This window comes from Lagopus muta, chromosome 5 (genome assembly GCF_023343835.1).
Source record: "Lagopus muta isolate bLagMut1 chromosome 5, bLagMut1 primary, whole genome shotgun sequence".
Taxonomy (NCBI): Eukaryota; Metazoa; Chordata; class Aves; order Galliformes; family Phasianidae; genus Lagopus; species Lagopus muta.
Window position 1 is genome coordinate 46220632 of NC_064437.1, and position 12648 is coordinate 46233279.

Sequence of the window (12648 nt, forward strand, 5' to 3'; positions counted from 1 at the left end):
TTTTTTGCTTCAGATGTATTTATTAACAAAGACAGAAGTGAGAGAAATGCTGTGCATCTGGAACACTTTTTATCCAGCTTTAGGTTTGAGTATGGCATTTGAGCTTACACCTTTGGCTTATATTCTTCTACCACAAGCACAGAGGTGTTATTTTCATGGTTGATGTAATAGCTGCTTGGGCAAACAGAAATTGCCCAATAATTGCTAGGTTCCAGGATTTTCAGAGTTGAATTGGAAGAAATTATAATGCCAACAGACAACAAGAATCCCTCTTCCTATCCAATGTTGTTTCCATCAGATCTGAAGTTACATGGGACTCGCTGAAAACGTGGGGACAAGTAGGCAAAATTACTCAGTGGCAACAGAGAAATGAGAAAAAATGACTGTGATGTGGGAGAGAAAGGCATAAAAGGGTGAGTCATAAATGGACTTTGACAAAGGGCAATTAAATAACGGAGTCATTCCTCAATAAGAGAAAATTAATGGTAGGGAGGAGAAAAACATCAATCTGGCAAATATCATTCTTCAGTTTACCTTCAATCCATCACAGGAAAAGAGATCAGTTTGTTGTGAAATCTGTAAAGCTTTACTGTCATAAGCGTATCTACTGCTTATGTTAGCCAAGCAACTGTCCCTTAGTATAGAGGAAAAGGAAGCAGGAATAAGGGGGACAAGATTCAGCACACCTTGATGTTCTGAGTATACTGAAAAGGACAAGTCTAATTCTTATTCTCTCCAGAAGTAAAATGTAAGGAATTACTGAAAATTGTATCAGAATGACCCTCAGCTCTTGGTTAGTACTTCAGAATAATGGGTAGAGACTCTGGGAAAAAGACCAAGAACGTCACATTTCTTATAGATATGGGTTTTGGTAATGACTAAAAAAGGTTTAGATTCAGTTAGCTGAATGAAGTAACTATTTTGAACACATTTCATGGAAAACAAAACGATCAGTTATGAAATGAAAAAACAGAAACCAGTCAGTGACCTGTTCAGTAAGGTAACATACTTTGTGGCTAAAGAAATAAGGTGGACACAGCATGTGTTGACTTCTGTAAGATATCTGATATGGTTCCACATGACTTTTCCAACTAGAGAAATATGGATGAGATGGGACTACTGTAAGGTGACCACACAATTGGCTAAGAATAGAACAGAAAACATAACTATTAATGGCTCATGATGTCAGGTTAGCTAATTGGCTAAGTTGGTAGTAGTGTTTCACTTGGCTTCTAAATCCAGCGGGGCTACCTCTATATTTTCACCCATGGAGCTTTGAACATGAACATATGTCAATCAAATGTCCTCTCCACCTCAATGTTATATGACTGGTGAAAAGACAGATGATTAAAAATCCCAACCCTCCTCTCTTCTATTAGAGGATCTTGTGTTCTGGCTACACCTAGACAGAACAGGCAGCATGTGCTGTCGGACAACCTGCAGCCCCTAACGTGCTGTTATTCAGAACTGGGACCTGGCTCAGACACCTTGCAGCTTTCTTCTGCTCCTTCTTCCCTCAGAAGCCCAGGTGTGTGGGGAACATTGGGATGGGAGGTGGTTTACCTGGATTGGGGAGATCAGAATTGTTCCCAGGTCTTTGTCTCTGCTTTTGAACAGCGAACTCTTCCTAGTGAAGCTTTTAAAATATGTTTATTTCTCTTGAATGTGTTTTACCTATCAAGCAGTAGTAGCAAATGGCAATAAAACCATTTTTAATGGATGACCTGAGGACTGAGTAGAGACTGTGAAGTGTTAATCAGAAATTGTCATAAAGCATGGAAAGTACATATAGTTGTCTTGTGGAAGGCTGGATTTTTAGAATGAGATGGGAGCTTGGCAGGTTGCAGAAAGGAACTAAAATCAATTGGATAATAAGAATGTATGACATGTGCCACAGGATTAATCAAGTGCACAGATGGTGAACATATGCTTCTCTGTATTACCAGTGTGCATGCTGGAAACACTGAAGGACGAAGAGATGATGAATCGGTACTATCCTGCTGTCAGACATCAATTTGTGAGCAGCAGAATTAACAGATCCTGGTGTCCTTTTAATTTGTGTCTCAGATTTGATATCTCATTCTGTAGTAGATGTGAATCTGCCTGATGGTTCTCATACAGGAGCTCCTAATCCTGTGTGTGTTTTTCATTTTTTGGTGCCCAATTAAGACCACACTCAGGCTTTCTGCTTCCTATGGGGGGGTCTGTCTCTGTCCAGCCATCCCTTTTCATGTGAACACAAAGGAGCTTTGTAGCTTTGTGAGTTTGGACTAAAATTAACAAATGGTCTCAAAAGCTATTAGCATGAATCAGACAGATCAAAAGATGTAAAGCATGACTGCATAAACCTTTCTTGGGCAATCAGGCTAAAAATGCAAAAGGCAGATTCACCAGTACATCCAACAGGTGCTGTCCTGGCACTCTTGTTGTAGAAGGCTGTGTAGGGAATATCAGGGCCTGAGAGTGAGATGGCAGCATAGGAATGCTGACCATGTATGCTGCCTTTTGCACTGAGGACACATTTCCATCCAGCTCTGGAAAAAAAAACCAACACAAGCTCTCTATCATGTAAAGGAGATTTTTTTGAGTGAACAAACTATTCAGATCTCCAGCAGGATACCATGAGACTAATACAGAGACTAATACAGAGACTAATTGCAGCCATGCATAGCATGAACCTTCTCAGCCTAGCAGGGTTCTGCTGTAGCAGTGTGGGAATCAAAGAATGGCTATAAACGGTCCAAAATCCACTAAGTTCGTTTGTTTGTTGTCCCATGGCCATAAATTCACCTGCAAAAAAGCTTAATTTCTTTTTTTCTAAAACCAGGGGATTGTAATGGGGCAGTGTCTCACTTGGAACTCTTTCAATCACCAACCAAAAAACATACTGCTTTGCTAAGTACTGAACTATACATTAAAATCTCCATAGATAAACTTAAATGTTGTGAGACTGAATGTCTGTAGCATGCTAAGTTGGAGGCAAAGCCAGTACTTATGCCTTATAGTTTGCACAGTTTATATGATAAAAGTACGCAAAGATACAAAGATGAGAAATAAATGTTGTGTCCCCAGAGTTACACCATAACTTCTAAGTAAAAGAATATATAGTCTCCTTCCTTATTCTTTGCAATTCAATCATTGGCATAACTTTAAAGACTGGCTTTTGAGAGACATATACTTGGAAAGCCCATATAACCTATTCAAATCCTATTTTGAAAGGACTCCAGGTATGAAGAGCATGAAATGTCTATATCCTCCAGTGACTTACTGAGATACTTGCAACATTAGCCATGGAAAAATGACCTTGTCTAACAAAAATAGCTAGAAGAATAAAATTCTAGTTGATCCCATATGGAAAGGTAGTAGACAAAGTAGAATTTCACCACACATAATTTTTTTTTTAAATTTCTGAAATTAGCAGCATCCTTATTTTCTAGAAAAGCCTTGGTATTGGTAACACTACTTGACATTGTATGAGCCTGCTTGTTCAGTAGTTTTCTTGAGTATGCATTAAAATTCTTTTCTGCAATGGGTCCTTATCCAGAAAAAATGTATAGTTTTTGCACTTCTCTTTACTGAAATTAGTAACTTAAATCATTCCACTTCAGTGGGCTTTAGCTAAATTAGGGCACAGAAAAGTCTTTGTAGGCTTTGGCTAATAGATTATTTTTTGAAGATTACTCCAGCAGAACTTCAGACAAAATTTGAGTGCTTTAGAAGTTAACAAAATGTTTTCTATAGAAATTTTCCACCATGTCAGCATAATTCAGGAGCGTTTCATAATCTTTCTGTTTACTGTCTTATCTAATCCATTTGAATGTTCTCAGTATTTTGTTCAGCACTATAGAGCTATATTTTGATTTCCAATTGCATATATATAATAAACCTTGTTGAAAACCTTGTTGAATCTGATATATAAATTGCATATTATATATGCAATTGCATATTATATATATGCAATTGGAATATATCAGATTCTACAAGGTTTTCTCAAAGAGGTTGTATCCCTGTATATATAAATATTAATCAGAGCAGAAGGAACTGAGTAACTTTCTCTGCTTTTGCTGTAAAAGCCTTTGTATGAGGCCATGACACGTCTCCATTACAGTAACTCTGCCTGAGGAAATCTTCTTCCCTGGCATTCAGTGGTGGCAAAGGGATTTTAGGAGGCATCGTGTGGCATTTGAGGGACAGGGCTTAGTGGATAGTTTTGGCAGGAGGTAGATGCTTGGACAAGATTATCTTTGAGGTCTTTTCCAACTTTAATAATTCTATGATTCTATGATTCTGTGGTCAGACCTTCCTTTTTCTAGACTCACTAACACTGGAGATGATGTTCTCAGTGATTTGTAGATTCCCAGCACTCTCCGTTCCCCTCTCCTTTGTCCACTCCAGTTCTTACTATCATCATCTTGTCATTCATCACCTCTCAGTCTCTGGTGCTGGAGCTCTGAATGGTGCTGCCAAAACATTTGGTCTCCAAACCCTTCATCGCCCTCCCTGAGCATAGCCACACTCTTCCCTGTAGGTAACAGCCTTTGCCATTTTAATTCAAACACTTCACTACAGGCACTCAGTATCCTAATGCTCCTCTGTCAAATGTCTCTTAGTCCTGGCATACAGCAGGAATTGGTATCGTGAGCTGATACTCCTCAGATGTGGAAGGAAATTGATGTATAAAGGAAAAGAAAGCCTCTCCCCATCTTCTTTTGTTCCTTATATTTGCCTGAAGCTGGGTGCTCCCTGAGCATTCAGAGGAGAAAAGTTTCTTTCCTCCTGAGTGGATTTCTCTACTCTGCTGTGCTGGATATGTTAACCTTATCTGTTTGAAAGGTCCATGGAGGTACCAGTTAGAAACAGTTTCTAGCCTGAAGCTTGCACCACAGAAGCAGTGGGAACAGAGAGAATATTTTCTTATTTTAAGACAAAAAAAAAGAACAGGTTATTTTCCCAGGGATTGGAGGGAGGAGAAAAAAAGGAGAATGCTTGAGTGCCAGGTGATAATGTCCATCACACTGCTCAGTGATGAAACTAAGAAGACAAAAATAGACAAAGTGACCTCATGGCTTTTGGCAGCAATACCTACTAGACAAAAGAGAGGCTTTAAAAGGCTTGTGGAACTGATAGCAAAGGGCTTGGACACCTCAGAGTTTTTGGTTCTGATCCAGCAGGAAGCTGCTTTGCTTCTCTCCGATTGCCTCTCTCTGTTTATGGGGAGCTGTGAGTTAAACGGGCTTTGTGACATGCCCAGCTCTCCAGGTCTGGACTCTGCCTTCTCAAGCTTGGATCAGCCTTATGCAGGTACAGGTGTCTCCTCATTTTTCTTTTTTTTTCTCTTTCTTTTTCATTTGTCCTCTCCTCTCCTCTCCTCTCCTCTCCTCTCCTCTCCTCTCCTCTCCTCTCCTCTCCTCTCCTCTCCTCTCCTCTTCTGTTTCCACAGATCTTTGTTCCCCATTCATTTCTCTGTTCTGCTTTCACTCTTCCTGTTTTTCTTCAACAAGTCATCTTAGGAAGATTCTGCTTTTTTCTTAAAACATTGTGAGAGATTGTAGCTTGAATACCGTGATCATTTTTTCTGTTGGGATAATGGCTGTAGTTTGTTCTGCACTCTAACCTTGATAAGAAGGAGAATAGGGAGAAAAGGGAAGCAAGTCTCAGGTCTTGCCCTTGCCCTGAGCGCAAGTCTCACAGCCTCAGTTTCCAGCTGCTTCTGAGCATAGAGTAGTTCAGACCAACATCCTAGGGAAGCTATGTGTAGATTTTAATGCTGAGTCTGGCCCAACTATTGGTGGAGGCATAACCAAGACTATCTACAGTATTTGCTAGCCCACACTGTAGAGTTGAACCCTTTCACAGTGTACTGCTGTCGAAAGAGGCTCAGGCACTCACTCTGGCTGGTGTAACTCCCTAGCTGTTAGCTCCTGATGCACAATATCTTCCTGTGAGTCACTCAAACAGAATTTACATAGTGTGAATGTGATTTAAATTCTGTAGCAATGCTCTTCCTCTTTATAAATGCAGAAGCGAAATATGAGCTTGGTGAGGTATAGTGACTGGATGCTTGTAGAAAGAAAGAAATGTCTTGTTTCCTCCACTGGGAACCCCCTGCTTCCCCTGGCACAAGCATGCAGATTTCTAAGTGGAGTGAACAGACCTTCAGGGATGGTAATTCATTTCCATCATGGACAGCTGATCTTTGAGGGAAGTCCACAACTGTTCTGAATAGCACTAAGTCTCCACAAAATCCTGGTCACTGTTAGTCTTGGTTCAGCAAGGTGGAGTCAGTATGTAAGGAAAGCTTTTCAGAGAGCCTTTACTCTCCAAATGCAAGTGTAAATGATGAGCCATTTGCACAGGTTAGAACTGATTTGGCTTCTTCTAGATTTCTTGGTGCAAAGAGGAGGAATGGACTGAGCATCCAGCTCAAGTAACCAAACAGGTGCCCTTGCTGAAATCACAGGGTAGCAGCATGTGCTGTGAATGGCTTCAAGCCTTGAGATCGGTCTTCCTTTGTCTTTATCTTAAGCTTCTGCAAGGATGACTGCTGTGCAAGTTGACACTTTATTTTCAACATGAACTATGAGAGGGAGCTCTTTTTGCTGTGGTTGCACTAATGCAGTATAGAACATACCACACCTGTAGCACCTAGACAGGTTTTGGGGAATATCTGCAGCCCTCAGGAAAACTTGTGTCCTTCCCAGCTAAACTTCCTCTCCCATTGCTGTCGCCCAATGCAAGTAGCTCTGCCCCATTAACTGGTCCTCACTGAATGAATGTTCTGAGATAAAACAGTCAAAAGATTGGACAAAGTGATGCAGTTTTTTGGCAATTAGAGGCAGGCAGTGGATGGATTTCTCATCTGTACAGCCATGCTGGGAAAAAGACAATGGGAGTAAGGAAAAGAATCAAATAAAAAAAACTGGAGATTATCTTGTGGCTTGGGTTTGCTCTACCTTTTTTCTCTGCAAGGTTAGTGCTGATTTCTTGAACACTGATTATAGGGAAGTCCATGCTTTTCTCAGGGTAGCTGAGTTTGGTTTTCTGTTGGATCTTGCTCACACTATGCTTTCTCTACACATGGGGTAGAGAACACAGTGTTCCTCACTGGGGCTTTGCTGTCCACTGGACTGGCAGAGCAGATGGAAAACGATTATTCTGCACTTTCATGCCAGTGTCCCAACAGGTGTCAGCTTTTCCAGGCAAGCCTGTGTAAGTAGATTCCTTCTGGGCTGGCTGATCGGTCATAGAGGTCTGGGATTCTTGCTCAGGAGCAAATGGTCTGTTTCCTTGCTGGGCTTGGGGCACAGACAAGGGACTGCAGCAAGGGTAAAAGCATGCCTCCTGCTGCCGCAGGGCTGCTGCAGGGAGCAGTGAACAGCCCTACACACGGTGTTGATGTAAGACACAGACTGTCACTGCGGGGCCCAGGCACCAGCTGTTCCTGCTGAGCACCTAAAAACTATGAGTCCTGTTGCACACACACATCTGAACTAACAGTACTGATGGCTGCTTTCCAGACCTCTAGAGGAACTGCTTGCTCCTAAGTATCCACCATATGGCAGGAGGAAGATCTGCATATCACAGGGCTCCACCTTCAGGGTGATAAGTAACAGGGTGATAAGTAAATGCTCCAGATTCCCAGGATCAAAGACACAAATTTCAAACACACTGTGAAATACAGCCAGGGACTCTTGTCCACATGCTGCAGAAGTAGGAAGTCCCAGATCTGACCAGAAAACAGAAACTGTCCTTTAAAACAAAGCCGGTTCTCCTTCTGCACCCATAGAAACTTCACTGATAGTGTTTGCATGGAAAGAGGAAACTGACCTGGGTTTCTATCAGCAGTTACAAACAATGCTTATCAGCAAAAGTTGGACAGAAAAGATAGGGCAGATGGTGTCAGTATGTCTCCTTTTTTGAGCACTAGAATACCTACAGCCATATCACTGCCCATCTTTGCCCATCTAGCCTCTTGTGGAGCTCTGAGCTTGTCTTTCTGTCTCTTGCAGAGCTTCACCGCCACGAGAGCATCCAAGAGAAGAACGTGAAAGAAGCCAAAACCAAGTGCAGAACCATTGCATCCCTGCTGACAGACGCACCCAACCCCCACTCCAAGGGGGTGTTGATGTTCAAGAAGCGCAGACAGAGGGCTAAGAAATATACACTAGTGAGCTTTGGGAGTGTTGACGAAGACCGTTCCTACGAGGAGGAAGACGGAATTTTTCCAACTAGTGAGTCTGAATTTGATGAGGAAGGTTTCTCTGATGCCCGAAGCTTAACAAATCACTCAGACTGGGACAACACTTATCTGGACATTGAAAAGTCCAAGTCAGTCTCTGAGCAGAAAGAAGAGAAGCAAAAAGGTTTGAGTGAAGCCTCGGGTAAAGGAGCACGGTTATTTGAACAGCAGAGGGAACGGGCAGGGAAGTACACAGTGGAAAAAGTCCCTGCACAGAGGAGCCCCCAGCTCACCCCAGCTGCCCAGCCACAGCCGGGCATGGTGAATGGAGATATGCCTGTGCCACAGAAGACAGCCAGTGTGCCCCTCAGCATCCACCTGGAAGGTGTGCAAGTGCCCAGCAAGATGTCAGCCACCACACTTACTCAGGTCCTGGCTCCCCCCAGCCCCACTGTTTTCCCGCACCCCCCAGGCACACCTGACCCCTTCTCTTCAAGCACTAGTATGTTCAACAGATCTGCACGGCCCTTTACTCCTGGTTTTTCTGGCCAACGCCCAGCAACATCCTCAGTCATCTTCAGGCCATCTGCACCCAAAAAACCTAGTGAAAACCTTGGTGGACAAAGCACGGTGGTCTCCCCTTCCTCACCTCTTGCTCCAGGAACACCTGCCAGTGCCACAGCACCGACACACCGTGGTCCAGTGAGCTCCTCCACATCTCTGTATATTCCTGCACCAGGCAGGCCAACAACACCACTAGAATCACAGCCAAGAGCTGGAGGAAGCGCTCCAGAGACCAAGCCTTCTGCCAGCCCTGCACGGACATCCACTGCCTCTATATTCCTGTCAACTCCCTCAAAGCCAGGAGGGGAGGTGGCCTCTGCAGCATCTCAGCCCCGAGTCCCTGGAACAGCCTCTTCTTCCTTGTATATTAGCCCAGCACCAGCACAGCATATGGTAAGCACCTCCCCGCTGCCAATGCAGCTTTCTGCCAACTCAGCAGCAACACCACGGCCTCCTTCTGAGCCCTTAACTTCCAGGGAGCAGAGGATTGCCGTGCCAGCTCCCCGCACAGGCATCCTGCAGGAGGCTCGCCGGCGAGGCAACAAGAAACCCATGTTCAGTAAGGTTGAGGAAAAGAAGAACTCACCCAACCCCGAGCTCCTGTCTCTGGTGCAGAACCTGGATGAGAAGCCAAAAGGTGACCACCTTGGGGCAGGCTTTGAGTCTGGGCCTGAGGAGGATTTCCTCAGCCTGGGTGCTGAAGCCTGCAACTTCATGCAGTCCTCAGGCCGCAAGTTTAAGACCCCACCTCCAGTGGCTCCTAAGCCTCAGCAGCAAGATGCTGGACTGGTAAATGGGGCCCATGACATGCCTCAGCTTAAAGGCAAGGGGGCACAGCTCTTTGCCAAACGCCAGAGCCGCATGGACAAGTTTGTGGTGGAGACAGCAACGAAGCCAGAGTCCAAGCCCAGGACCCCTTCACCTTCCCCTTCTCTGCCTTCATCCTGGAAATATTCACCCAATATCCGGGCTCCGCCTCCGATAGCTTACAACCCAATGCATTCCCCTTTCTATCCTCTGGCAGCCAGCAAGTCTCAGGCTAGTAAGGCAGAGAGCAAAGTGAAAAAGGCACCTGGCCAGAAGTCAGGGAACAAGGCCGTTGATTTAATGCACCATCAGCCCTATCAATTAAAGTCAGCCATGTTCTGTTTTGGTGATCCCCCGAGCTCCAGCACTCAGAAGTCTCCTGGTCAGCCAGGCCAGCAGGCCAGCTCGTCCTTCACTGCAGCCAAGCAAGTCCCTGTGAAAACAGCCAAAACACAGGAGATTCGTCGCTTCTCCACCCCTGCTCCCATGCCTGCTTCGAGCAGCTTGGCACCCACTGTGCTTGTGCCCCGCTCAGCCACCACGTTGGATGAGCCTGTGTGGAGAACAGAAATGGCTTCTTCTGCTCCTGCTACCCCAGCACCCTTCCAGATGGAGCTCAGCCAGTCCCCTAAGCCATATCAGAGTTCCCCAGAGTTTGGTCAGGCAAGCCTGGGGCCCTCCCCAAACCCAGCTTCAGCCTCTCGTTTTCAGGTGGCCAGGCCCAAATTCTCAGCAGCCAGAACAGGAATGCAGGCGAATGTGTGGAGGCCAAGCTTTGGCCACCACTGAGGCACGCATCATTCCCATCCCATCCACGGCCCTGCAGAGGTAGTGTTCATTTTGTCTTTCTTGTCAGCTCAGTATGTTGGGGTGGTGTGACATAAAATGAAGAAAAGAGAAAAAAAAAAGTACTCCCCTTCTGCACCACCTTCTCCCCCCACCTCTCTTTGAACCTGGATAGGCAGCTTCGTGGCAAGGCTTATGGCTGTGGCTACAGATGAAGGAAGAATGTGCAGAGAGGGCATGCGTGGTACTCAAGGACTGGGAACTCACACACAGCAGCAAAGCACACCTCTGGAGAGGTGAACTGTAGCTGTTGTCTCACAAGAGGATGTGAAGTGGTTTTCCTCTGAGGGCTTTGGAGTCAGCTTTGAATGAAGAAGTCTTGAGGGGACAAAAGCCTTGCTGGAAGAAAGGATTCCAATGCAGAAGTCCTACCTTTCCCATAAAACTGTTTTTTCAAAAAGCCTGTTAGTCTGTACATGTGCACTTGTATGCCCACATGTACACACACTGAATAGCAGTAAAGCAAAAGGAGAAGTGGGCTCTGCCATGTACAATTCTGCCAGATACCCCTTCTGAGAGGCATGGGAAAGGAGGTAAGGGAGCAGAGCAGGAGTGCTGGCACGCACACATGGAAGCAGCATGCACTGTGCAGGAGGATGACTATGGGTGCCTGTTCCTCTAGTCACCAGGGCTGGAGTTGAAAGGGAGTCATCTAGCTGGCACTAAACACAGCTGTAAGGTCTGGGAGCAGTTTGACAGTGGGGCCTTGAATGTACTTGCTAGGCTACCATAACCTGGAGGAATCACGGAAGGAAGTGTTAAATTTTGGAGATAAATAAATAGCAAAGCTGAGCTCAGGCTGCGGCTGGTAGGCTCCAAGCAAGCCCTGCAGCACTGGTCCCACTGAACAGGAGATAGATTCTGTAAGTACAAAGAAGGATTGTGTAGGAAAAGGTAAAGTTGCCTTTAAAAGGAAGCAGGATTGAATATGCATTTATACATGAGCTTTTTGTTTAGTTTAGGAAAGAAATATAGCTAGATTGGAAGTGGTTCACTACATAAAACTTCCTTAAAATTGTTGCGCTGGAAAATATATCCTCTCTACAGATAGTCTCAGCAGGAGAATGGGAAACAGAGAAATGGAGTCATCAGTGAAATTTCATACTAAATGACTTAATTATCCATGAGATTATTTGATAAAAACTGAAGTGCTTTGAGATTCCCAGAGGATATGCATTCTTACACATGCATACAGAGCTCAATCTGCTGGCAGTGCTGGGGAAATAGGACTAGTTATTCTTTGAATGTCCCAGGCTAGATCAATAGCGTATAAGAAGAAAGTATTCCCTTTACTAAGGAAGAATTCGGGGTATCAGTAGGGTTTCTTTGCATTTGTGTGTGTGTATCACATGTGCTCTGGTCCATACATCCCTGTCATTTGCTTTCCCGCCCTTTCTCCTCCTTTTGTAGCAGTTCCACACATTGGGCTGGAGAATCTCACTAGCAACTTAGTCCTGGACAAGTTTGAGAGGGAGAGAATGAGAGAAAAGTAAAAGCAATACACAATCCTTCCAGATCTCTTTGAATCCTTCAAGTCTGGCTGGGCTTGCTTTGCAGACCTGTGTTTGCAGCATTCATTGATGGGGACCCTGGAATGTAGAAAATCATGCTGGAGAAGGAGGAGAAAAACAATTACATCTCTCTTGGCAAACTATCAGCTGTGGGAAAGGATGGAGAGAAAACCTTTGGAAATGTCCTGCGTTAATAAGAAAAGGGATGCAACTGGTTGTATGACATGGGAGCAGCCAACCTCAAATGATGAGGTGATGTTTTTTCTCCCTGGAAAACCTCAGAAGGGAGGTCTTAGCACAAGTCTTCATTGCAGAGTTAACTCAGACCACCAGAATCCACTTCAACTGTGGTGAGGGAGAGCAGCCACGCTACAAAACCTGACTTGCACCATTACTTTCTCACTCATCCTATGCTGCACTACATTGCCATCATGTCAGGAAAAAAATATCAGGTGCTTAGCAAGGTAAATCTCTGTGATTCTTCCCAAAGAAAGCAGGTCTTCTATTTTCCTAGGAAAACCATGGAGAGGAACTGAAGGACTGGTAGTGCTTCAAAAGCTTTGTCTATAATCTTTTTGTGGAGCACCGGCTGGCTGTCACTGGCTGATAGTTTTAGCCACTAGCCTTAGACAGACCAGCTTGCCCAGGCAGAAAGTATCACTGAACTCAGGTGTAGAGAGGGGTTATGTGGACCAGAGAAAAGGTGCTCAGGATAATTCTGCAGTGAAGAAATAATCTCAG

General features: G+C 44.6%; 1 protein-coding gene across 2 annotated transcripts in view; it reads left to right on the top strand.

Moving 5' to 3' along the window:
* Positions 1-11910, top strand: part of SYNPO2L (synaptopodin 2 like) — a 31591-nt gene extending 19681 nt beyond the window's left edge. The window contains exons 1-2 of one of the 2 annotated variants that reach the window (XM_048944555.1): positions 4743-5301; positions 8010-11910. In XM_048944555.1, coding sequence (XP_048800512.1) covers positions 4983-5301; positions 8010-10339 — 2649 coding nt within the window. In that variant the 5' untranslated portion in view covers positions 4743-4982 and the 3' untranslated portion in view covers positions 10340-11910. Of the gene's footprint in view, positions 1-4742; positions 5302-8009 lie in introns of those variants that run through there. The other variant, XM_048944554.1, reaches the window with a different exon arrangement.
* Positions 11911-12648: the final 738 nt, after the last annotated feature.